The 27,566-nt window shown below is 39.2% G+C and overlaps 1 protein-coding gene across 2 annotated transcripts in view; it reads right to left on the reverse strand.

The window, feature by feature from the left end:
* Positions 1-27,566, reverse strand: part of GLRA2 (glycine receptor alpha 2) — a 136,884-nt gene that overhangs the window by 16,366 nt on the left and 92,952 nt on the right. For both annotated transcript variants that reach the window (XM_032207871.1, XM_032207870.1), the window contains exon 8: positions 20,426-20,575. In XM_032207871.1, coding sequence (XP_032063762.1) covers positions 20,426-20,575 — 150 coding nt within the window. The remainder of the gene's footprint in view (positions 1-20,425; positions 20,576-27,566) is intronic.

Consider the following 27,566-nt stretch of genomic DNA (forward strand, 5'->3'; position numbering starts at 1 on the left):
AACAGCTTTTCGACTCAAAACCAGTTTAAGATAAAAACAATCATATCATGATACAAGTCTGATATTCAACCCTAGCTATAAATGCCCACAATATAACTCATCAGAAAAAGGGGAAAAGCAATAACTGAACAAAACGTGATGAAATCATCAGTCTGCATATGTCAGTAAAAAATAAATAAATAAATAAAATGCTTTTACAACAAAATAACACAACATAAGCCACAAGGGAAAGTGAACAAAGATCAAAGAGCAAATAAGAAACAGACAGCACAAGCAGGCATCACCAGTATCTAGAAGTAATAAAAGAATAAGAGCATTCAGCACCAGAGCATCTTAAAAGAGCTGTTGTGTACTTGGGGGAAAAAACAAACAAACAAACAAACAAAAACATCCTTCGTGGAAACGTAAAAAAAAGTCTTTATTTACGGCTAGGGAGCAAAACAACATTTTCTGTGCCTGCAAAAAACTACCTTTTTTTGACTATTTATTATTCTCTTTCACACTCCTGTGTGGTTCTGTATGAAAAAGTACAGTTTATACAACCTCCACATGAGCACACAGCACAGGTAACAGTAAGGGCAGAATAATAAAAGACTAACCCATTAGCAGCAAATACAGAACTGACTCCACTGCAGTTCATGACAGACAAATCTAGGACAAATCTCCAAAATAAGGAACAAAATGACAGTACTCAAAAACATTTTAAAAAAGAACTGTAACCGCTAGCTAAACAATTGCTTTTCTGTAGGATCTGAAGCCAACATAAAAGGTGAAGATATAGCACAGCAGAACTGTCTTAGTGTTATATGATTATTATTATATATATATATATGTTTTAATTATGGAAGCAAATAATCTTGTTTTTCTCCATTGTTTTTGTTTACTCCCTTGGATTGGTCAAGGATGACAAATAGCCCCACAACCACCATCTGAGAAATGTGGGATAGCAGGATGAAGCTAGCTTATGTTGAACTCCTTAAGTGTGTTAAAATGTTCCTGCTTTTATTCATATCATTGTACAAACATAAACACATCAGATGAGGAAAGAAAATACAAATACCAAAAATGCCTCACAAAACTAGCTCTCCTCCTTTTTCTTTCAGCCCAGTTCTCCTTGGAGACACAGTCACTGAACTCAGCCTTACTTTTTTCATGACGAATGCCAAATGTACCCTGTGAATATGCATTACAATTTGCAAAGTCATTAGTCATCCTGTTTGCTTTCATCTAACACATGGCTTTGGTTATTTCTATTCCCTCAATAACCTTGTACAAGATCCTTCTTCACTGCCAAGACCCTATTCACTCCACACAATTCTGGCTGCTCCAAAGGGCACGTGCACTCCTAGTTGCACAAATGCTGAGGGGATGGTATGAACATCTAAGAGCAAGTTCACAAAAAGTGTTTCAATAATCTATGAATCTCATTCAAAAAACTGAGAGGAAATCCACTTCTATGGTGTCCCTGATGAGAGACTTGACTATTGCCAGGTAGAAAGTTTAAGCTGAAAACAAATGCTACAATGAAGAATACGTTGAATATGCTGAAAAGGCATAAAGCCTATTTGCAAACTGGGTAGGAAGAGCAACTAAGCTAACTCTTGGTAGGCAAGAATGTGAAGTAACTAAAAAAAAAATAATAAAAAATGCAGCTATATAGAGTGATAATTCTGAAGACAGCATGAAAATCAAGAAATGACTAATCCCCGTTAGTTTTGCTAGGCAAATCATAGAAATATTGGTGAGGCCACCTGGAGTGAGAAGCATGATATCCAAACATAAAAGGCTCAGAAAGAGAACAACAATTAATAAATTCAGAAAACCTGAAGCCCAGGCATGGCAGGACATGCCAGTATGTGAGGGCCTGGGGGAAACTGACAATGACTAGGCAGACAAGCACAAATGAGATCTGGTGACCTCTCTGGGAATCACAATGAAAAGGTAATGTAGGGAGAATAATGTCTAAAATATGTTATGCCTCCTCTGCTTTTTCACCTTAGACATGAACACTTACACACACAAATGCCCGCAGAATGACCTGTCTGCTAGAATATTGGCTGACTTTATGGTCTAATAAGCAAACTGCAGTTAAATAGCTGCCTAATTTGCCACTGCCATTCTATAAAGGATGGGACAAGAGCTTGCAAAACTTACAAGAAATGTAATTGTCTTTTCTGAGAGCCACTGGAAGTTTATAGGAAATAACTACGTAGCCTATTGATAGAACTGAAGGATTAATGAGCAAGAGCACAAAGTAATTTTCTGAAGACTTGAGTACCCACTCACTGGTGTAAATATCTGTGAACACAAGAATGTCCCCCTGAGTTTCACATGGGAATTCCTATGATGGTGGCAAGGTCATCAACCTGTCATAGATTGGACAAACTATTTGTGTAGTATTAGCACCTATGCTGAACATGCAATGAAACACATGGCAACACCCAAATACATCCTAACTAATCTAACTAGGTACCTTACAGCAAAAAAAAAAATAAAATAGTGTTAAGACCTAGCAGTATGTCTTCTGGACAGAAGGTACCAACGGCTGTAAAAGAGCACCTTGTGAAGGACAAGTTGTCTTCATTTCATCAGCCTGTAATGGCATCACACTCAATTAGACTTTCTATAATTTCTTTTGCCTTCCATGCTCAGCACAGGAAAAAAACAAACAAACAAAAAAAAAACAACTATAATTCTGCAGATGAAACAAACAAGGAGACTTAGTATTTGATTTTACACAATGTTTTGCAAAGCATCCAGACTGTGAATGTGCTAGAACCTTGGTTTTTGCAGAAATATCTGTTGCACTGACCTTGCCTATCAATTTGACAACCAAGACAAAACATATTAGAGTGAGACCTCCATGGAAGTGAAAAAGGAAGCTGACGTAGGTTAACAGACAACAGATAGATACACTTCTTGGAGAGTTTGTGCTGGAGAGTATCAGGGCTGATCCATGCAGGTACCAACGTGAAGCTGCATCCTGAAGAGGCAATGTAAGACTTGCTTTCCTATAATGGAATATAAGAGCTTGTGTTTGTGTAACTCAGATAATCCTTAATGAACAGGGTTTATGATCCCCACTCTTAATTAGCTATTCTTTTGGCAGATGAAGATTGCAAAGCACATGAAGGCAAGTCTCCACCACCAGCAGGTTTGGGAAGGCTTAACAGAAAAATGAATGAGTTGGTCCTAAGCAGAGCACTTCCACATGACTGGCAGAAAAAATGACCTCAGACAGCTTTGTGTAGAACCAGTTGAAGAAAGTGAGCTGAGGCATCAAAATAAAGATTTCCTGTCACCTCAGAGTCTTGTCATAATATGGAGAAATCAAAACTTTGGCACCTCACTAGAATAACCTACACTTATGCAAGTGGATTATATGTGTGTGTGTACAAATGCACACACAGTGTCTGTGTGAGAAATTATACACACGGGTTAGAAGTTTAATGATTCAAAGAGCTATACAACACCTCAAGCAGAAGTTACAAGCTTGATGCAGAAATTTACAGGCATGATTCTCGGTTTCTTTTAGTCCACATGTTTAGGAAACCACAGCAGCGTTTTCTGACCTTTCCAATCTGTTTATCCAAGAGCTAAAAACACTCTGGCATACTTATTCTGCCAGTAACACCCAATCAACCACCAGAAACTGAGCTTACCAATAGTAACACCACCAGTCCTTCTTGGCATTGATCCTGTTGGAGTACAGAAGTGTTGGGTGAGCAGACCCAGGGCTGTGCCAGCTCTGAGATGCCATGAGAAGAGCCCAATCACAGAGAATGGAAGTGGGTAAGTGACCTGTGGCTGGCCTTGGAAAGTTTTCAGATGCTTCCAATTTGAAATGGCTGAGGACTCTGGGAAGACTCAGTAGCAAGCACTCAGAATGTGTGGATCTTCAAGGTGTTTATTTCTCCCAGTGTAACTCGTCCTAGCCCCTTCCTCCTGTTGTAGCAAAAAAAAATCTCATTCCCTACAACCTACTCCCAGTTGGCCAATTGCCCGTTTGCTATTACCAATAATAATAATAAATAAAATATTAAAAAAGAAACCCATATTTACACTAACATCTTTTCCTAGCAGTGGATCAGGTGAAATAGACATCTCTGATCATTAAATCAAACTAAAGGTGTCAAGAATCAGTCTCTGACCAATCAGTTTGCTATAAGCAATGATTAGTAATGTGAAAAAGAAATACAAAACAGTGCTGTTTTCCCTTTGGGGGGAAAAAATGAATGAGAGAAAGAAAGAAATTACTGTAACACCGCTTTTTTAAGAGTCCTATAAAAACTGGATTTTACTAGAACCCATGAAGTTTTTCAGACCTTGAGAAACCATGAGGTTTCAAAAATCTAGTTAATACAATTTGGTTTTGCACAATGTCATTTGGACAACATCATTACAGAATGCTTCACAATTAATTACATTCAAATAACAGCTTCCATCCCCTGTGGAGAACGGGATTAATTGGGTCAGATGTAAATGTGCATTTCATGGATCTTACTGAACACTTGCCCATCTCACCAATTTACCATGTAATTTGATACAACTGGTGTGCTATCCTCTGGAGATGGGTAGAGCAAGCACAGTTGCAAATCTGGGTAGAAATACACTGATATAGCAATGCTGATATTCTTAGCCTGTATTATGCTTGGCTATAACAGTGTCACACTTTCATTCTCTTGCAGAAACACTAGTTTGTTCTTATTCATGCTGAAATACTCGTCAGTTGGCTATGAAGCTTAGGACAGAACTCAGAACTGATAAGAAGTGTTGTGATTGACAAAGGATCAGAAACTGTCCTCCTCCCAGGTGTCTTCACCTTCCATTTCCCACCTGCAGTGAGAAACCCTGAGATCAGGGCCTTGTTGGATCCTGATTCTGGGCAGGAAAAGAGTAAAGATAAGGTATCTACAATGGGATAAACAAAGGAGCTAACATGGGACAAAGTTTTTTTTTCCTTGACACCTTGTGCAGCCTAAACCAAAGTCTTGAGACTGCAATGTATTTTCATTCTTTTCTTGGACGCTTGGGCAGGGACAATTTAGGTTAAGTGTACTCCTCCTGAAGCCTTCCTTCTTCATTTTTGATCATGAAGTGTGTATTCAACATTTTTTTTTCCACTGGATTTTTTATTAAATAAGATAGGTCAGAATGCAGCCAATGAAAGAACCACCTTTTCTAAAATAATCTGGAAAACACAAGTTTATGCCTGTGTCAGGTGGTTCTTGAAAAGCTATTTTTTTTGTGTGCTTTAAAGCATTAAAAATAAGAACACTGTTTCCTGGCTCTTTTTAGCTTTCTCTGCCCTATTTTCAGTTTGCACTCTCCCCTAGGTATAATAAAAAATGAGACATTTGCACCCAGCTGGAGAGTACCTTTTATGAGCTGGAAAACTGCAGAGTTCATTTCTGGTGTATTTCCTGCTGTTCATGAGTAACTACCAAGACAAACTCACTCAAGTGAAGTGCAAACTTCAGTCCTCAAGGCTTGTCGGTTCAGAGTTGATCTTTTCAGCCACTGCATGCTGGGTAGGTACAAGAGAGGACTCAGAGCTTCTAAAGCAAGAGTAACACTACCGAGCAAACAAAAAAACTCTATCAGGTACACCTTCAGGCTTTTCCAGTCCTACCTTTCCCAGGTGGCACAGCATACTGCTGTTTCATAGCTCTAGATCTGAAATATTGTGGGTTTTATTGTTCCACAGCCCCTTTATGCTTCTATGTTCTGTGACACTTACATCCTGTTCATATCTTACTTAATGCTAAGGATTAATGTGCTAGCATACTTGCAAGCTAGCCAACGTGATTCATTATTCTGCATTGTGTCCTGGCTGGTGTTTTGGAGCAGAGCCTGGTCCCTACAGCCCCTTCTCCCACAGGGTGCTCCATGTTGCACCTTTCTGCTCATTTCAGTGAATATTAATATTTGCCATTTTGCAGTCTTATCAGCTTCCTATCAGTTCTCTACTTTTCTGGATTTTATACCTCTATGCTAGGCATTTTTTTTTCCACTCCTCCTTTTCCCTTATATTTTTCATAGAACTATGGATTTTGTTCTCCTGATTTTGTCCACTTGGCTCTGTCTCTACTCTGATACTTAGTCACAATAGTTCAGCTTGTATACATGAACTCTACCATCTTTTCTAAATGCTTAGATATTTGTGACTTGATACCTGGAGGTGTTTCTCAGAAACTCGTATTATGTATTCCATAAATTAGTCTGCCTTTAGTTACAGAATGGTTAATGTGTCCTTTTTTATTATTATTTGGGTTTCAGAGTTCTCTCTTTGGAAATATAACTGTCCTTTTTCTCTTCTGTTTCTTAGTTTCAAATGAAATATATAAAAAAATCCATCATTGCATAGTGTTTGAAGCTATAACACACATTAATCACAGATATTCACTTATTTTGTTTTCCTAGCTTCTCTCTTACAATATTGCAACAAAAACTTTAATATCATTTTTCACAACACTTGTAAACAGCCCCTTATTAAAAATAACAATAATAATGATCCCTCTTCCACTGTCTCTTTTTCTATGTTTGCTTTTCACTGGAAAATCTTCTGAACACATTGGTGTTACTAAATTTTTTTGATCCATTGCTTGTATACCACCCTCCCTTGGCTGAACATCATTGTTTTCTACAGGTTACTCTGTCTTTTAGGACTCTTGTCACTCTTCAGGCTTCTGTCTAGAGCTAGACTATCTGTAAAGATATTTTTCTAGTTTGAAAGAATACTTTTGTTTAAACTCACTACAGTAAGCCCATTTAATAAATAATAAAGATACTTTGATGTTAACTAGGGCCAATGCTAGTCTATTCATGCTCACAAAGATAAACAAGGACATTCAGATGAAGTTGCAAGGGAAAGAGCAACGTGTTGGAATGTATTGTACCTATTGCTTAACTGGTTCTGTGTGGTTGTATATGGGACTGCTACTTCAAGATAATGATCATTTTGATGTATTTATCTTCTGCTAGAATTTTTCTGCACAATTACATTAAAGTGCTAATGCAATTGCCCTGGAGAAGGAAAATAACCACAATATCTTGAGCGTGTTTATCTACAGCAGGAGCTACCCACTCTTTAATCCGCTAAGTAAGCAAGATGTCAGAGAGAGAAAAAGCCATTCAGACTCTGATTCCTATTTTTCACAATGAAGCTCATGTGCTACAGCTTGCTCTGTGAGTACCAAAAATAGAACACCAAAGAGGGCTTTCCTTGAGCACTTCCATTATTCACATGATGCGGCATCTTACATAACGCAAACCCTGCACATTATCCCACTGAGTGCTGTATGCACAGATGCTAGTGGACAAAAATTTCCATTGGGGACAGTAGTAACAAGTGCTTTAAAGGCAAATTCAGGATAAAGGCAGTGATTTTTCTGACTGGCAAGTCTAGGAAAGCTCAGAAAATTTACTGGGGGTCTGGTGGAGGGATTTTGATAGGATTAAAATGGCAGAGATGGTCTTTACTGCTCAGTGCGTACTTCTCCTTTTTGAAGATGGAAACATTTGATCACCTTGACAGTTGCAATGGTTTTGTTCAGGGTACCTGCCTGCCCACCGGCAGCTCCATCCAGAGATCAGTCGTTCTCTGGACCACTTGGCCAGCTGCTGCCACCTCTGCTTAGTGGAGTTATCCTTTGCTGCTGTAACCACCGAGTCTCAGTCCCAGCTCTGTCATTCGAAAACACCATTTGTGCCTCCCTCTGCTAATCTGCATGCATCTGAGCCCTGCTGGCTGCAGCACTGTTATTTGTATTGCTCTGTGTTCCCTGCACATGGGATTAAAGTCTGTCACAGCCTCCAGCTGCACAGTTTTTTGCTCAAGCTACAAAGTATTGATTTTAACACTAACTGTCCCAGACTTAACCCCTACTCTTGGCCACGGAATAATTTAGGAAGTCATCTTTGAGATGCTGGTATGAATACTAGTGTGCTGTGACTCATTTTTACTACTGAACGTATAACGTAATTATTACAGTTTTCAAAAAGGGATGATTGAGTCCATGTAAACAGAATTCTGCTTTCCTGGAAACACATCATTTTGGAAAATAAGCAAGTCTTGTTCGATTATTACAAATCATATTTTAAAAATAAGTTTTTTTCTTTCAGTTGATCTGGCACTAATAAAATTTAGATTCTAATGTAATGAAACTGTACTAGATCTTCAGTGCCATCAGACTCATGGCTTCTGTAGCCTCTACACTATATATACAAAAAGTGGTATCATATACATTAAATAAAAGCCATTTCTCTCATCAATGAAATATAATTACTCTTGGATGTATTTCACTGTGAGCAGGAAGACTACACAAATCTTTAGGATAAACATTCAATATTTCCTCCAACAGAAACTGCACGGGGGGCACAGACAAGTTGCAGGTCTGAGTAGCTGAGGACATAGGGTTTTATTCTGTATGGAAGGTGGCAACTGGTCCTGATAGTGCAATCTTTTCTAATGCAGTGACAGAACAGTGGTTCAGCTGTAAATACAATTTCTTGTACACCAACAATGCAGCTTAAGCTTTCCTAGAGAAACATTAACCAGTCTGACTTCTGGTTTCAGAGATTTGACAGGCTCAGGTTTGTTGTGCTTTTGTGCAGTGCTCTGAGGGTTGCAGCACTAAGAGGAACAAGACACAGAAGTAGCAATAACAAAAGCAGTGATAGAGGTGTAGGCTTACAAAACTGTGAACAGTCTTGTTTTGCAGATCTAGCTGCTTAACCTAGGAATCTTGCTCAGGCATGGCTTGGTCCTTATTTTTTCAAATTAGCACTGAATGATACAGTATAAATATTCAATCACCCTTCTTTTCCACTCTCTCTTCTTGACTATGTCACAGTCACTTGCCTGTGAGTTTTATGTTCGCATTCACCATAAGCCCTTAGTTCAGCGAGCAATAACTCAGCAAGCCAAACTCCCTGCTTGTGAGGCTTCTTGTGGCACCACAGGCTATGTTCCCCTATGCACATAAGTGTCCTTTTCTTGAGCAGAAAAGTACAGAGCTGCAGCTATGGCAGCACTGCTCCTGAAACCTCCATCTTGATGTATTTACTGTGTTCACCCTTGATTAAGGAGGTATTGGGGAGGCATTGGGGAGGCATTGGGGAGGCAAGGACAATCCCCAGACATGGACTGTATATCTCGAAACAAGACACTGAAACTCATGATAAGGAAGCGGCAGACGGACAGAGAAACAAACGTAAGGACTATAAATCTCAAAACTGGACATTGGAATTCATTATAAAGATACAACAAACGGAAGAATTGGCAACAACCAGCTCTCGCAATTAAGAAACCTGCCAATTCAGCAGATTCCTGACCAAAGGTGAAAAGTACACTGTGAGGAAGACTCGGGGTCTTCCTCCCAAAGACCCCTGCCCACGTCCCAAAGACCCCTGCCCACAATTCTTGGAAGGCTCTGCGCAGGCGCAAGGTGCCAAAAGACTAATTAGCATGAGAAGCGAGGGAAGGCGGGGATAGGTAATGCATATGTATAGGTGCTTGTAGAATATTGATAGATTGATTGTATAAATTCAAGACTGCTTTCTGCTTTGAGTATGCACGATAGGAGGAGAGATCCCCCGTGCATCCAGCGCTGCAATAAAGAATATACCACTTAAAGGAATTTCGGCTTCGATCTTTGAATCAATCTGGCGACCCAGATGGGACAACCTCTCTGCCGGACCGCAGGACCCGCTGGGGACAGGACTTCCTAGGGTACCCCCGGGATTTCCCGGAGGGACTCCTCGACTCACCGGATCACTGCGGAGGCAGACAAGGACCCCATCATTGTAAGTGAGTATATTCTTTATTCTGGTTTGGTTTTCTGGTAGACCGGTCATCTGGGACTGTCCAGTAAGTCGGAAGGTGACTTCTGCAGGACAGTATTTGGTATATACTTTGTGGTTAGTGCCACAAGTATCTCTGGGGACCTTGGGGTCCATCTGTATCTGGAACTGTCTGTAAGTCAGAAGGTGATCTTCTGCGAGGCAGTGTTTGGTATATACTTTGTGGTAAGCACCATAAGTATATTTGGGGACCTTAAGGAAAGAGCTCGCTTTAAGGTCCATCTGGAATTGTGTTGTCTATTTCGGTTTTCTGACTCATGGAGTATGGTATTTAACTTTGGTTATTGTTACTGTGATTTTGGCTATTTTTCTGGTGGTAATAGTAGGTTCGTGGCATTGTTATAAGAGAGATATCGTTACGGTGTTACACAGTTTGGTTTTCTGACTTATCGCATGTGGAATTTGACTCTGACTATTGTTATTGTGATTTTAGCAATATTGCTGGTAATAGTAGCTTTGTGACATCGCTACTGAAAGATAATGCGTGCCCGTATTTTTGTGAGTGATACGTTTTGTGATACGCTTTTGCAAGTAACGTGTATTCTGAAAGTGTAAACTGGAAAATGGGGGGGCGAGTAAGCAGTGAAATTCCTAAGAAAAGTGTGTTAGGATGTGTTTTAAGTCACTGGAAGGATATTGGAGGATCTGCCGGTGGAAGTGTGAACAGGAAAACATTGATAAAATATCGTAATCAGTGGTGGCTGCTTTATAAGCTGGAATGTGGAGAAAAGTGGCCCCTAAATGGAACTTTAAACTATAATATTTTGCTACAGTTAATGTTGTTTTTTGAGAAGCAGAACAGGATGAAATGTTGTATACTGATGTTTCAGCATCTTGGTGGGAAAAGGTACGGAATTAAGTTGGCCCCTGACTGAGCCTTTGATGATGGCATTAGAGAAGTACAGGCTGGAGAAAGATAAAGGAAGTGTTAAAAGGGTTGTTGAAAGTGTTAAAGGTGTTTGAAGTTGAATGAGCAGGGAAAGAGGATGTAGGAATGTTAATAGTTCTGCCTCTGCCCGAGGCAGAGATCTTAAAATCCCGGGTGTTAGCCCTTTAGGGCAAAGGGACCATGATGGGTCCGAGAGAGTTGTCACAGAAACAGAAAACCAGTTAACTCTTAAAACAACCTGAGTTCATGTGCGAGCTCAGACTGCCGATGGGACCGCTCAGGGAACTGTGGACAATTGCATTCCCCTGACCGACCCCCACTAAGACCCGAATCATCCTGAAAATTATGAACGGTTAAGTAAATACTAAAATCTGGATGAATTGGGAATTGAGAATATGCTTCCAACAAGGTCTAAAAGAAACCCCTATGGAATTTTTGGACCAACTCTGAAATGTAATGAAAATAAATAAATAAATAAATAAATAAATAAAACAAAACGGTTTGGACCTGGCTTCGGAGGACAAATTGACTAGCCTTTTCCTAGGATAATAGACCCCTGATTTCAACAGGAATAACGGGGACCTGGGGAATCTACCCTAGTACCTCCGCTGGTTATAATGAAGCTAGGGGAGGAATGGAAGTGAAATTTCTTATTGATATGGGGCAACGTATTCAGTTCTAAATCAAGCATTAATGCCTTCACAGAATTATTATGTTAGGGTAAAAGATGTGTCGTGGTTTAACCCGGCCGGCAGCTAAACACCACGCAGCCGTTCGCTCACCCTCCCCCTCCCTCTCTGGTACGGGGGAGAGAGGTGGAAAGTGAGGCCCGTGAGTTGAGATAAAGACAGTTTAATAAGACAAAATAATAATAATAATAATAATACAATGATGATAATAGTACCACTACTAATAATGTGTACAAACAAGTGGTGCACAGTGCGGTTGCTCACCACCCGCTGACCGATGCCCGGCCTGGCCCCGAGTGGTCCGGCCCCCTCCCCCCGGCTGGCCACCCCTATGTATTGTTTGGCCTGATGTCAGATGGTATGGAATACCCCTTTGGCTAGTTTGGGTCACCTGTCCTGGGTCTGTCCCCTCCCAGCTCTTACTGCACCCCCAGCCTGCCTGTTGGCAGGACAGAGCAAGAAGCTGAGATGTCCTTGGCTTGGTATAAGCACTGCTCTTTAACAATTAACACATCGGGGTGTTATCAGCACTCTTCTCATCCTAAGCCAAAACACAGAATTCTACCAGCTACTAGGAAGAAAATTAACTCTGTTCTAACTGAAACCAGGACAAGGTGTAACCGAAAAGGCTTATTTTTGTGAACCTTTGAAGTACAAGTTACGGAAAAAATGGGGCATACACAGATTTTTATATATGCCTAACTCCTCATGGGCACTCTTAGGTAGAGATTTATTAGAGCAAGTAGGAGCAGAAATTGTCTTTGAAAAAAGGGAAAATGGAATTAAGTATAGGAGAAGAACAACTAACAAATGTGTTAAGTTTGGCACTAATACAAACTGACCCTAAAAGTGAAATACCTTTAGAGATCACAGATCAAGTATGTCCAGGAGTTTGGGCTACTGAAACCCCTGAAAGAGGTAAAAATGTGACCTTAATAATTATTAAATTAAAGCCAGGAGAGAAACCCGTTAAGGTTAAGTAATATCCTTTGAGGATAGAAGATAGGAAAGGAATTAAAGAGATAATTAATAATTTTTTTACAGTATGGATTATTGATTGAATGCGAATCAGAATAAAATACACCCATATTGCCAATTAAAAAGGCAGATGAAAAAGCTATAGGCTAGTTCAGGATTTGAGGGCCATAAATAAAATCACTGAGGATATACATCCAGTAGTGGCAAACCCTTATACTTTGCTGACTAAATTAAAGAATAGTCAAGTCTGGTTTACCGTACTGGATTTAAAAGACGCCTTCTTCTGCCTAGGCTTAGCCACAGAAAGCCAAAACCTATTCGCCTTTGAATGGGAAAATCCCGATTCAGGCAGAAAGACGCAGCTTACGTAGACATTACTACCTCAAGGATTCAAGAATAGCCCCACTATTTTTGGAAACCAATTAGCAAGGAAACTCGAAACATGGATGCCTCCGGACACTGAAGGTGCTTTGTTACAATATGTAGATGATCTCTTAATAGCTACTGAGACTAAAGGGAGTTGTATTCAATGGACTATAAGTCGTCTTAATTTTCTGGGTTTAAATGGATATCAAGTCTCTTGACAGAAAGTCCAGCTGGCTCAACAAAGTGTGACCTATCTGGGATTTGACATTTCGGAAGGACAACGAGAACTAGGAACTGAACATAAGGAAGTCATTTGCCAGACTCCAGAACCTCAAATGGTAAAGGAGCTACAAACCTTTTTAAGAATGACAGGTTGGTGTCGCCTTTGGATTTATAATTATGGACTATTGGTAAAGCCTCTATGTGAATTGATAAAGATTAACCAGTCAAAGTTAGTCTGGACTGGAGAAGCACAAAAAGTCTTTAAACAACTTAAACAAGAATTGATGATTTTGAAATATCAAGCAATATTGGTAGAACAGGACAACGTGGAAATTGTGATAACTAATATTGTGAATCTAGCCTCTTTTCTTAGTGATGCTCCAGCACAACCTGTGATTCACGATTGTTTAGAAACTATAGAGACTGTGTATTCCAGCCGACCAGACCTTAAGGAGGAGCCCATGGAAGATGCGGAAGAAACTTGGTTCACGGATGGGAGCAGTTTTGTTATGCAAAGACAACATAAAGCTGGATATGCTATAACAACTACTCAGCAGGTAATCGAGTCTAAGCCTTTACCCCCTGGAACATCAGCTCAAAAGGCGGAGATAGTTGCTCTCATGAGAGCATTGGAACTGGCAGCGGGAAAAAGGGTAAATATTTGGACAGATTCTAAATATACATTCGGCGTGGTACATGCTCATGGAGCAATTTGGAAAGAACATGGATTGCTGACCGCTCAGTGAAAACACAAAGTATGCTGAAGAAATTTTAAAATTGTTAGAGGCTGTAAAACAACCAGAAAAGGTAGCTATCATGCATTGTCAGGGACACCAAAAGGGGAACACCGATTTTGAAATTGGAAATCGATTGGCAGAGGCTAAGCAGGCAGCTGAAATAACTGAGGTGAAGGCATTGTCTTTGATACCAGACGGTAAAATCCAAACTATATCCAAATTATACAAAAGAAGACTTAAAATTAATTGAAGATTTGAAAGGTAAAATGAAACCAGATGGATGAGTATATTTAAAAGATAACCACATAGTAATACCCTCTAGTTTGACATGGCCCATAGTTCTTACAGAACACAATAAAACGTATTGGGGAGCTGGCACACTGCATAAGAGCCTGCGTCAGACATTAGTGGGACGATATGATAAAACAAGTAACTCAACAATGTAGCATTTGTTTATACAATAACCCCAATACCAAGAATAGAATAAAGTTTGGAATAATCGGTAAAGGAAATTATTCGGGGCAACAGTGGCAAATTGATTTTTCAGAACTCCCTAGAAAAGGGGGGTATCATTATTTACTGGTTCTGACTGACACGTTTTCAGGAAGGCCTGAAGCCTTTCCCTGTCGAACAAACAAAGCAAGAGAAGTGGTTAAAGTCTTGTTAAATGAAATAATACCATGCTTTGGGATTCTAGTAGCAATGTCTTCTGATAGAGGTTCACATTTTTGTGCTCAAGTGGTAGAACAGATAAGTAAGATTCTAAAGATAGATTGGCAACTGCATACTCCTTATAGACCACAGGCAAGTGGACAGGTAGAAAAAATGAACCATTTAATTAAACAATAAATAGCTAAAATTGGATAAGAAGCTAATTTGTCATGGCCTCAATCCCTCCCTTTAGCATTACTTGGAATTAGAGTTAAACCTAGAATAAAAGGGAATTTGAGTCCCTTCAAAATCTTATATGGAAGGCCATAGCAATTTCTATTTAGTGGAGAGGACCTAACGCAGTTAGGATCAGAATATTTATATGCTTATATAACTGAACTTCAGAAACAATTAAATAAAGTACATAAATTTGTTTTAGGGACCAGGGCTAGAGGGTTGGATCAACCAATCCACCCCTTTAAGCTCGGGAATTATATATATATATAAAGACTTTTTCAGGACAACCCCTACAGGAAAAATGGAAGGAAAGTGGATGGGACCATACCAAGTATTACTGACAACACACACCGCCATTAAGATTAAGAAGCAAGCAGCTTGGATCCACAATTCAAGGGTGAAGAAGGTCTCGGCAAGGATATAGACCACCACTCCAATTGGACCAACAAAATTACGGTTTTCCAGATCCTAATGATTGCAGGGGTGCGGTTCTCGGATTCGGGGTGGGCAACTTGGTATGAGAACTTACACCTGACCTTAATACAAACAATTTCTCAAGTAACTAATAAGACGAACTGTTGGGTATGCACCCATCTGCCACAGCATGGGAATAAGGGTGTATCGTTAATCGGGATTCCCTCGCCTGCAAACTTATCTTGGACTAATTTGTGGGAAGACACATCTTGGGGTCGAAAATATTAAGAAGTTTTGGAACTAGAAGTTAGTAGCTTCGTGCCGTTGGAATCTTACTATGTATGTGTACAAAGGTGTAACCTGCCTAAGGGTATGGGAAAACAGCATTGTATAAATACGGATACTACTTATGTGGGAAATCAGACATCTTGTAATTGAACAATTGATATTAGTACGACTAGTGGCTGGGCAAATTCAACCAGCTGGACGGTTCCAGAAGGAAAAGGGTGGTATTGGCTATGCAATGATACAGCCCGTAAGGTCTTGCCTGAGAATTGGAAGGGAACTTGCACTCTTGGAGCGGTAGTCCCCAATATGACAGTACATGATGTAGTGCCTCGAGGTTACTTGAGAAATCATATGCGGAGAATCAGACAAAAAATTAACAATCCATTGATAGAGAGACACACCGCTTTTCATAGTTTTGTTTGATGGTTTATCCCATGGTTAGGAGTGAGTGAATTGGAAAAGGCAATAGTTAATATTTCTGCAATTATAGAGAAGTTAGAAAACAAAACTCTGGATGCTATAAAGGCTCAACAAGAAGAGATATCTAGTTTATCACAGGTAGTATTACAAAATCGGATGGCCCTAGACTTGTTACTGGCCGCTCAAGGGGGAGTCTGTACAGTAATAAACACAAGTTGTTGTGTGTATGTAGATCAGAGTGGAAGGATCTCTACCGACCTGGAAGAAATATGGAAGCAGACAAGGGTCCTACATATCAGTAAAGATGATCTTTCGTGGAGTTTTAGTGAAATATGGAATAAGTTAACCTCCTGGTTGCCCAATTTTCAATGGTTGAAACAAGTGTTCATTGCTCTAATCGCATTAGTAGTATTAGGAATATTTGTGTGCATGTTGTTTAGATGCCTGCTTTGTTGTGTTGCTGTAAATAATGAAAGTATCTGATGCAAAAGAATTTGCATGGGAAAAGAAAAGGGGGGATTGATTAAGGAGGTATTGGGGAGGCATTGGGGAGGCATTGGGGAGGCAAGGACAATCCCCAGACATGGACTGTATATCTCGAAACAAGACACTGAAACTCATGATAAGGAAGCGGCAGACGGACAGAGAAACAAACGTAAGGACTATAAATCTCAAAACTGGACATTGGAATTCATTATAAAGATACAACAAACGGAAGAATTGGCAACAACCAGCTCTCGCAATTAAGAAACCTGCCAATTCAGCAGATTCCTGACCAAAGGTGAAAAGTACACTGTGAGGAAGACTCGGGGTCTTCCTCCCAAAGACCCCTGCCCACGTCCCAAAGACCCCTGCCCACAATTCTTGGAAGGCTCTGCGCAGGCGCAAGGTGCCAAAAGACTAATTAGCATGAGAAGCGAGGGAAGGCGGGGATAGGTAATGCATATGTATAGGTGCTTGTAGAATATTGATAGATTGATTGTATAAATTCAAGACTGCTTTCTGCTTTGAGTATGCACGATAGGAGGAGAGATCCCCCGTGCATCCAGCGCTGCAATAAAGAATATACCACTTAAAGGAATTTCGGCTTCGATCTTTGAATCACCCTGCTAGAGCAAAACACCTCTGTGTTGGGAGTTCTCTAGGGGAAGTCAACTCCAGTACAGCTCCAGCTCTTAGGGATTTACAGCAAAAATAAATAAATAAATAAATAAAATAATAAAATAAAATAGAGATATATAGTCCCTATTTGTACAGTCCTGGATGTAAATATAACACCAATATTAAAAATATATATATACATGTATATATATATATAAATAAAAGAGAGAGAGAGAGAGATTTCTGCAAGCTTCCCTGAGGCAGAGGGTATCTTTGTCTTACATGAACCTTAGCTGGGCTACTTGTACTAAGTGACTGATAAAATATACAGCACTGACTACTTACTTGGACTGTTTTTGTAGATGTATGACACCAGCTTTCAACTGACAGCACAGTAATACTGAATAATGATTATATCTTCTAGGAGACACTAAAAAAATTATTTTTGTATTCATTCCTGTATGTGTGTAAGTATGACTATTTCTACAGTAGAAAAAATGCAGAAATGAAGGCTTTCTCCTATTGTTTGATACTGTAGCTCTTTAAGAGAACAATTTATTACTTTGCAAGCCCTCTATCCTAATTTTGCTGTGTAACAGGAGCAATGTTTTTCATTTTGATTTGGAAGGCCAGCAATTCCCTTTACAGTGTACAAAATCCACTGAAATCATATGCATCTTATAATCAAATGACTTTACGGACCTTGATCAAAGTAAGGCCCATTACAGCTTAAAAGCTCTTCAGGCAATGATTTTTTGTTATTGTTGTTGTTTCGGAAAACCAGGTCCTGAAAGATTTAAATTCTAGACACATTTTGTTTAAGCGAATGAACCGGTAGCAAGCAGTGAGCTGCACGCTAAACTCATTTCTCTCTCCATCACTGATTTTATTACTTCCACAACTCACCCGTAATCTGGATCTATCAGCTGGTATTGTATTGCTTCAGATCTGCTACACATCACACTGTGTAAAAGATTTCAGCCCCATGGCTCTTCTCCAAACAAGTAAAAAGAAACCAATGAAATACATTTTTTGGTTCACAGCTATTCATACTCCACTAAACAAGGTTTAGGACAAGATGAGAAGGAACAGTGAAGGCATACAGGCCAGGAATAAATACCACACCAGTAAAAATGTATTTCATTATACATACCTAAGTTGGTTGGACTGCATTCATCTGAAAGATGACACAGTGTGGGGTTTTCTGTCTCAAGGCATTCCTTATGCTCCTGCTTCATGGTCTCTCTCCCTCCCCCAGCCATCCCCACCCCACAGCTCCTCTTCCCCCCAGGTTAAACAGGGTTAGCCTTCAGAATATACATGCACTTTGCTTAGGTTTGGAAAGGGAATTGCACAACCCAACCATGGAAGAAAAGCAAGCATAAGGAAGGGCCACAAGAACGTGCAACATGAAACTGCTGTTCATGCTGGGGACAGTACTGAATATCTTGTGGGGACATTTAGCAAAGAGAATACCAGAGGTTACTAGTGATGCCATGAAAATCATCCATTCCGCTGATTTATGACATCACTGCGCATACGAAACCTCTCTCTTGCTTTCTCTTTCTCACTACGATTTTACCCTCAAACTTGAATTGCCGATCTGATTCACTGTCCCGTATGCTGATGACTCTTTGCTCCGCAAGCCATTCACGCGCCTCACGGACTCGACGCTTTCATTCCCAACAGTCATAGTCTGTGCCTGTCCCCAGATTGTCAGCAAGAATGAGAACAGCACAGTGGCAACACAACGACATACGTACACAACACGCAAAGAGAAGAATGGTTCTGTTAGAGAAGACCATCATGCAAAACAACATGAACCACTTTCAAAGCAAAATAAACTGAGAACATTGTGAGAGACAAGCTCAGGTAAAGAGATACAGAAGATGCCTCATAAAGAGATGGCCTCAGCATCACTATTCTCTATTTTGAAATTTGTGCAAACATTCATAGGAAAAGTGATAGTAAGCCTGTGCAAATGGATGTGTCTCTTACTCCAACAGAATATTTCACAGTATTTAATTATGGCATTGCCCATTTTGCATAGAATTAGGTGGTATCTTCTGGTGATTAGGTCTTAAGTATCTTTCTCTTAATAATCACTAAAATAATCCTTCCCATAGCAGATGAATGATGACTGCCCTGGACCAAAACTTCATAATTTTCAAATGATGTCACTGTCATAGTGTTACCAGTAGTGGCTGCTTGCCAACTAGTTTACCCCTAATGAAGACATCATACCCCAAACTGAAATTACAGACCCAATTCAGCAGCTTCTGCTGCTGCTGCTATGCAGTTTTTGGAAACAGAGGTTTCCAGTGGTGGTACCTCTGGCTTGCGTGCCTGCAAATGAGCAAGCATTTCTGTTCTGTCCCGTAATCTAATATTAACGGGAATCTCAAATCATCTGACAATAGCATTAAACCAGAGGACAGCACTGGATTGCTTCCCAGAGCGTCCATCAAATATTACATTAGCTAATGAACAATTATTAGACAGACCTGTCAAAACACAAATGCCCTATGCCATTGTTGTCATCCCTCTTATAAGGGAACCATTATCTGTAGCTTGAAACACTTGCACAGCTTAAGTGAATATTTACTTTGCCTAGCAAATGTTCATGTGAAACAGCAAACCTAAGAATTTCTACTGATACTAAGATAACAGTGGCACAGATACAGGAAGGATAAGATGCTATAGCGATGGGAATGATTACTACTGGACTAAAATTCAGTTTAATATATATTCTTGCCTTTTCATTTACCAAAGAGAAAAAAAAAAAAAAAAAAAAAAAGTTGACAGACTTCCTAAAAATATTTTTAGACTGACATCTAAGTTAAGAACAAGCCTCCCTTCTGCATTTCAGTTGCTGGTATTAAACGATATAATCATAATATTCAAAAAGCATTTATTTGTTTAAAAAAAAAAAAAAAAAGTGAAATTAATATCAGTAACAAACTTTGAAATGATAGAATATAGAAAGGAAATTGTCCTAATCCTTCCCTTTTTCTGGGTGGTCAACTTTACAGGTTTTGAACATTGGTGCCCACACCTGCAGTGGGCTATGCTAAATAATTTCCCATTTTAGCATAAAAATCAACAGGAAAGATAGGTCTCAAGCACATGCTGATGTCAGCACATCTGGGTGATATCAAAGAAATAATATTGGTACACTACCTGTGTCACTGCTTCCGACTGTTCCTTATCTGCTAGTTAGTGCCACATATCAGCAAAATATTTGGGGATTAGAAGAAAATATAATGCCAGTCCAGACTGGAATAGCTAATAAATTTATGTATAAAGGTGAAGCTGCTTCAGCAATTTCAAGAAGAGAATAACATTCTTGGAACCAGTGACCAGTCTATTGACATTTATTGATATCTTCATGAACTGCAAATAACCACACCGGCCAATTTTCATCTCTTTCTCAACACGTAAAGCACTCAAGAAGAAATTTTAGAATAAGACTCTCCTGCAAGGGCAACAACTGAAGTGAGAAATCAACCTGTATGTCAAGAATGCTGTCAGGGCAAAGTCAATTGTCCTGAGTAAAGAGCAAGTTGTACCTTGTTTTGTCTCCTTTGCCTTCTTCGAAGCCTCAGAAACTCCTTGTGCTGCCGTGAAACAAAGTTGACTGCTGCATATTCTAGCAATGCAGCAAAGACAAAGAGAAGGCACACGGCCATCCAGATGTCAATAGCTTTTACGTAGGAGACCTAGAAAGAAAAAGAACATAGCATATTATGTTTCAAACTTCTTCATAAGCTGAAGGTATTGACATGAAAAAGTGAACACATTTCTGCACAATGTGAATTCCAGTTGCTCAATTAGGTGTTAGTTCGTTTTTGTTTATTTATTTATTTATTTATTTGGTTTGGTTGGGTTGAGTTTGTTGCCTTGTTGGCTTATAACAAAATAATCCATCTATTCATGGACGAGTGTCTTCACAAAGAACACACAAATTATGAGCTACAGCCTTGAGCAAAAGAATCAGGATAAGTATAACAAAACACAATTGCGTTTAAAACTCACAATCCCAGTTTATCAGAATGAATATGAATACAACACCTGTTGAAAAAAAATCCTAGAAAGGTTATATTTTTTTACCTTTTTTTCTCTATTATCAACCAATTAGCATATTGATTAAATGCCTATGTTTGATGCCTATAACCCAAAAGTAAACTCAGGGTACTGTATCGTAATGGTTGGTATGACTTCACTAATACATGTGATATTAAATATTAGAACACAGTGCCTTGACCTTTATCCAACAAGTTTATAAGTAAAAATAAATCTTCACAGACATTATCCATTAGAAATATACAAATACCAGATGTCTTTTTTCTAGGAAAAGCCTATTCAGATTTGAGTTGACAGGTCCACAATATGATCAGATGTACTAAGCACAGTAATGTCACAAGATTTTTATCATATTACCCACACAGCAGGCCAAATAGTAGCCAATTAATGAGCTACACACTATCCATATCAAAGGTACATTGTCCTCCATCGCTGTATTTGGTCTCTGCCTTTCTTTGTAGTCTTAGAGTTTTTAAGTAAAGATCTTATGATTAAGCAACAGCAGGATGTCTCTACTGTTTATCAGATATTACACCAGGGTGGAATTATAATCATCTGACTTTTAATGTCTGCAATATATATGTGAGCTAGTTGCCTAAACTCCTTTGATATAAACGAATCAAGGAACGAAGAATAGGTGTTTCTAGGATGCAATACATCTGAGCTGTTTTAGATGTCTGCTTTAGGATGAGATGAATAACACCCTAGCAGTGTTTTTTTGTCTTCGTGTCTGTGTATAGTAGCTTAGAACTACATGATCTTACCATAGATGCACGGGACTTTATGCAGTTGTCTAAATAAAAGCATTGCATACTATCATTTTAGGTATTTAGCCTCCATTTGCTAATCGAGGACAGCACAGATCTCCAGTATCAGGTCCTCTGGAGATGTCTCAGAAACCCAAAGGAACCAACACTCAACTGAATTAAGCTAAGAAAAGTGGATTGTATCCAAACTCTGAAAAATTATAATCAACAGGCATTTAACGTCAGAGTAGTACCCTGCAGGTTAAGCAATTCAATGCAGTCAAGACATGCAGTAGACCGAAAAAAAAAAAAAAAAAAAAAAAAAAAGCAGAAAAGAATGTATTGTGCATCTAATCTAATCTAATGTTTAGTAGACCTAATCTCCACCTCAGGAGACTTCCTTCTTACCCTGAGACACTTTGCACATGCTATTTAAATTGTCCTGGCTCTTACACTCATGGCTACCATTTCAAGACAAAGGGAAGCATGCCTATCTCTGTCGATTTTGCTCCTGTTCACCATGTGCTTAAATGACATTATTTTTCAAAGCCAGTAGAACATTTTTTGATAGCATAAAAGAGAATATACTGCACTATATGTTCCAACAAGCAATACAAGAGGAGGAACTAGCATTTAAAGCATGGCAGAAAAGATACAGAGCTCCATTTTGCAGATCCTGAACACTGAGAAGATCTTTTTGGAAGAGCCAAGTATTGTTATCCAACCTGCATGAGGAGAACAAAAATTTCTGCAGCTGAGTTCAGCCCCACACTGCAGTGCCCGCTTCAGTGTTCACAGTACAGCATGACCAGGCTGGGATGGAAGGGGACCATTCAGCAGGCAAAAGTGATAGTGTGAATCTGTGCCTTTTGGTTAGATATACCACAGATATGCATTTCTCTCTCACAGACAGAAAAATCTTGTAAGTGAAATCTTCATTGAGCAGCTGTGAAACCCAGTGAAAACTCTTCAACGTTCCAGACACTCTGTACCACAGGCTGGAGCGCAGTAGGAATCAAGTCACTGTAATTTCTGTAAAATGCAGTTGGGTTTAGGTTGTTTGTTACCTTCCTCAAAGGGGCAGCTTGTTTTGCTTTACAAATGCCCTTAGGAGACATATTAGACATGCATAAACAGCTGGACTGTGCTGCCAGAGACAGCACAATGCAGGGAGCTGAAGTCACAAGAATCAACGTTTCTGACTGTGCAAATCCTGTCCTGGTGGGCTTAAAGCAGTGAGGGCAAAATAATAAAGAAAACTCTGAGTTCACCTTCCTGCCACTGACACAATGCTGCCATAAATGGCATCCACACACTTGCTGAGCCAGCTGGATTATTTTAGATCCAGGATGCTGTGCTGGGATCAGAGGATCACAATATACTTGGCAGGTACTCAGCTTGTTTTATTGTTTAGTCACTGCCACACCATGGCACAGATTTAAATGCACAAACAGAAAGCAATTGCTTCCAAAACACACTCAAAATAAATATATGGAAAAGTGCTACAATAAGTGAAATCTGACCCCCTCATTTCAAACCACTTTATATCATTTTTTTTCTGCATATCTATCCCTGGTATGTACAAAATTCTGCTGCTAAAAATCTAAAAGCCTATGCAATTTTATGAAGCCAGACTTTTTTCTAGCCATCCCTATGCCTGGAAAATTACATGAGTCTTTTACACCAAGACTAGGAGGTCCTCATCTGCTACACGTTTCCAGGGAAGGTTTAAGGTGGGTGCCCAGCTTTTAGGTCAGCAATTGATACATGCTGCAAAGCATACACAAAGTAAAAAATCTATGGACTTCAGGGTCTCCCTCTGCTTTAACTGACTTTTTGTCTGTATCTTCCTTCAATTGGAAAAGGGCCATAGCTACCAGTTCACAGACTGCTCTGAAGTGAGCCCCTCCCAACCATCCCTGCTGAAGCTGTGCCACTTTGTATGAAAACACATAAAAATACATTGGCTTGGGCACCGGGACCAGTCTCCTCTTTCCAGATGTAAATGATAACCTGTGGAATGAATTCATCCCGTCTGTGTCCTAAACACATGCAGTGATTGAGAGGGCCATATCACAGAGTCTTTCAAGGTGGATGAACAATTTCCTCAGGGACATGAACGCAGAAAGGTTGTGAATTTGATCTACACATTCCAGGTGAATGCTATAACCACTTGCCTACCAGATGCTTCAGCTTCTCACTGTGGTATCTCACATGTCAATGAAATGCCCTTTTCTAGAAGCTTCTCAGCATTTCCCACTTATCTCCACAGGAAACTCTCCACTCAGCAGGCTCTATGATGTATCTCATTCCTAGATGCTTATTTCTCCTTTGCACTATACAGGGAACTTTTCACATCTAATTTTCAGATAAAAATACTTCTGAATGAGGCACTCTTAGGAGCTGGGGTCTGCAAAACTGAGTACTTTGTGATAACATAAGCACACTCCTTGCTTTGGCAGATTCTTCCAACAAGCCCAAAAAGAGTTAGCACACTGTTAGCAGCTTTTTTTTTTTTTTTTTTTTTTTTTTTTTTTTTTTTTTTTCCCCAGATTGCAGTCTAGCATGAAAACTGATGTGTCTGCCCAACCAAAAGGCTAACAGCACTTGCTTCAGTAACGACCTCATCAAACAATACTTTATCTCCACCTTCCTTAACTACTGCATCCAAGCTCTTTGAAACATAGTCACTAATGTGTACATGTTCTTGGAGAAGGTTCCTTGCCCCTAACTAAAAAAAAAAGTTTAAAAAGTTATGTACGTGGGATTTTTGTTTGTTTTTATGCTAATGGTAAGAAATTATAAAGGGGGGGCAAAATGCATCTAAGTGAAGCATAGACATCAACACCATAGTCAAAAGAACTGGACCCTAAAAATGTCAATCTCTTATTTTTGAGCAAGTCTGGAGTTTTGGATGGCTATTTCAGGTATAGATATCTGCTTGATATAGGCCTGTGATGGTAAGATAAAGCTTGTGAGTGAGTTGTTGTTAGCTGGCGTCTTGTTACCCCACACTAGCCTATGTACTATGTACTGTTACCTTAGTGTCTACCAACTTTCTCATAGTTTCTCTTACAGGACAGAATACAGGGCCTACAGTAACACTACCAATTCAGAGTTTACATTATCAAGCTGCCAAGCACAAAATGTAAAAGTAGTACTGGTTGTTGTTTTTCTAAAGCTAGATCTTGTCAAGCATTCTCTGAAAAGCCCGTAACTCTGATAGTACACTGGCTCCATTTACTTTGCAGTACTTTTAGAAGTATTTGTTTGGAAACTCTTTGTCATTCTGCATTATCATGTTCAGAAAGCACATTCAGATTTTTTTTTGTTGCCCTTTTCTTTCTTTAAATAGCTGTTCTGGTTTTTACTGTGTGTTGAACAGCTTTTTTTTTTTTTTTATGGTGATGGTGGTGGTGGTATTTAATGGTTCCCACTAATAAAACCACAAATTATATCAATTATTCAGACACTCTTTAAATGTTTTAAGGCCAGCTCTATTTCTGTTACAGTACAAGCCTCTTGAGACAACTGCTTTAACTCTCTGATCCAGTCTAACAGGTGTAAAATGGGAATAAAGACACTTCAATTCTCTCCCAGTGTGAAAATGATTTCAATAAGCAGTGTAAAGATCTCAGAATGTGATACAATCCGTATATTCACTTATTTTGGCTGATCTCAAAAAAAATTAAAAAAAAAAAATAAACACTTTGAAATGAGACATTAAGCTCAAACTCTCCACCCTCTGTTTTGTACAATGCTACATTCTAGGCAAGAATTTTTGAAGAAGCAAATTTTCAGCTACTGGGAAATGTACAATTTGGAAATAAATGTCTCTTATGCAGTCAAAAATCCCTTGGGGAACAAAAAGTCAAAGAAGTTTTTAGATTGGAAATATAGAAATAGAAGAAAGTAATATTTTAAATCAAAACTGAAATCAAAGTTAAGTAAAACTGCCTTCCAGTACTCGGAATTGTTGCATTAAATTTCATTTTAGTTTTTAAATCAAAGCACTTACATGGATTTTTGTTATCATAAAATCTAAATTCATAAAGAAAGTGATAGCTCTTTCATTCATATCAGCTTTACATATTTGAATCTGGAAGCACCCACTCTAGTTTCACTGAATTTTCTAGACAGAAAATTTTCTGAATGATGAACATGTTGTCTGTGACTTCTTTTTGTTTCACCATTATTCTGGATCTCTCTTTTCACCCAAGTGTTTCACTGCCATAAATTCATATAAGAAAATGCAAATTACTTTTCCAGTCCTAAACTTTCAGGCATTTTATATTATTCTGTTGTTGCAATGAAAAAAAAATAAAAAATAAAATAAAAAAAAAAAAGAGAGAGAGAAAGTCTGACAGCATCAACTTTAAAATCAATGGGATTGACCTACTGGTGAGAAAACCTTCATGAAGCATTCAAGTAAGACAAGTAAAACAACTGCCCATCACAGATGGCTCTGGGACTTGTTCGTGAAGGGCAATGTTTTTGCAGGATAGTAAGAGGGCAGATCATTATCAGTTCTAACCGCTGGGATCTCACTCTTTCACACAAGCATCCCTGGAAATCTAGAAAAAGTCCTCCAGGCCAAAATAATCGGGTCTAATATGTTTTATTTTCTCTGTGCAACAACCATTTGGTTGGAGAAAAGGAGAAACTACTTCAGCTTTTCTTGCCTTGAGTTGCTCAGCCCAGCAAATACCTTGGGTTAGGAGCTGGGGCTTTGCTTGGGCATGGGAGTGAGTAACCAAGCTGCAGAAGATGCTTGGCCCATTCTCTGTCATAATAAATAAATAAGTAAATAAATAAATAAATAAATAAGTCTGGAAGAAGGTGAGAACAGACAGGGAAAGGATGAGGCCATTTTTGTGATGTTTATAGTGCACCCACTACAACACAGTAATCAATAACCAAAGTAATGACAAGGTTTACTGCAGAATGGAATATTGTCAGGCTCCAGAAGTTCAGTGTAAAGGATGGAAAAGGAGGGAATGATAACAGAAGCTGTCATCTCCCAGACTGAGACTGTGACAAATGTTTGTTTGCATCTTCAAGACTTCATTGTTCACATTCTTTCACTTAAGGATTTGTAATGGAAAAGTATAAGCTATCAGAACTACTATTCTGTTACTGGAAAATAAACACTTGTACTATGGGCCTGATTTTAACAGGAGATGGTTCATTGGTGAATGAGTCCTGTGGAAGCTATATGTGCCTGTGCTGATTTTGCCTGGGATAGAGTTAATTGTCTTCATAGTAGCTCATATGGTGCTATGTCTTGGATTTGTGATGAAAACAGTGTTGATAATGCACCAATGTTTTAGTCATTGCAGAGCAGTGCTTACACTGAGTCAAGGACTTTTCAGCTTCTTGTGCTCCCTGCCAGCTAAGAGGCTGGGAGTCCACCAGCAGCTGGGATGGGACACAGCCAGGACAGCTGACCCCTGCTAAGGACAGCTAACCCCTAGTGACCAAAGGGATGTCCCATACTATATGAGGTTATGCTCAGCGATAAAAGCTGGGAAAGAAGTTTTCAAGGCAGCCATTGCTTGGGGACTGGCTTGGTGTCTGTCAGATGGTCATGAGCAACTGGGTTTTGCATTTCTTGTTTTTGTTTGTTTGCTTTTTTTTTTTTTTATGTTTTTATAATAAAAAAAAAAAAACACTGATTTTGCTTTTCTTTGTTTCTTTTTTTTTTTTTTTAATTATTATTATTTAAATGTTACTTATTAAACTGTCTTTACTTCAACTCACAAGTTTTCTAATTTTTGTCCTTCCATTTCTGCCCCTCATCCCACTGGGGCAGGGGAGTGAGTGAGCAGCTGCACGGAGCTTAGCTGCCTACCATGGCTACACATCAGCACTGTCCTTCACC

Source organism: Aythya fuligula, chromosome 1 (assembly GCF_009819795.1).
Source record: "Aythya fuligula isolate bAytFul2 chromosome 1, bAytFul2.pri, whole genome shotgun sequence".
NCBI lineage: Eukaryota > Metazoa > Chordata > Aves > Anseriformes > Anatidae > Aythya > Aythya fuligula.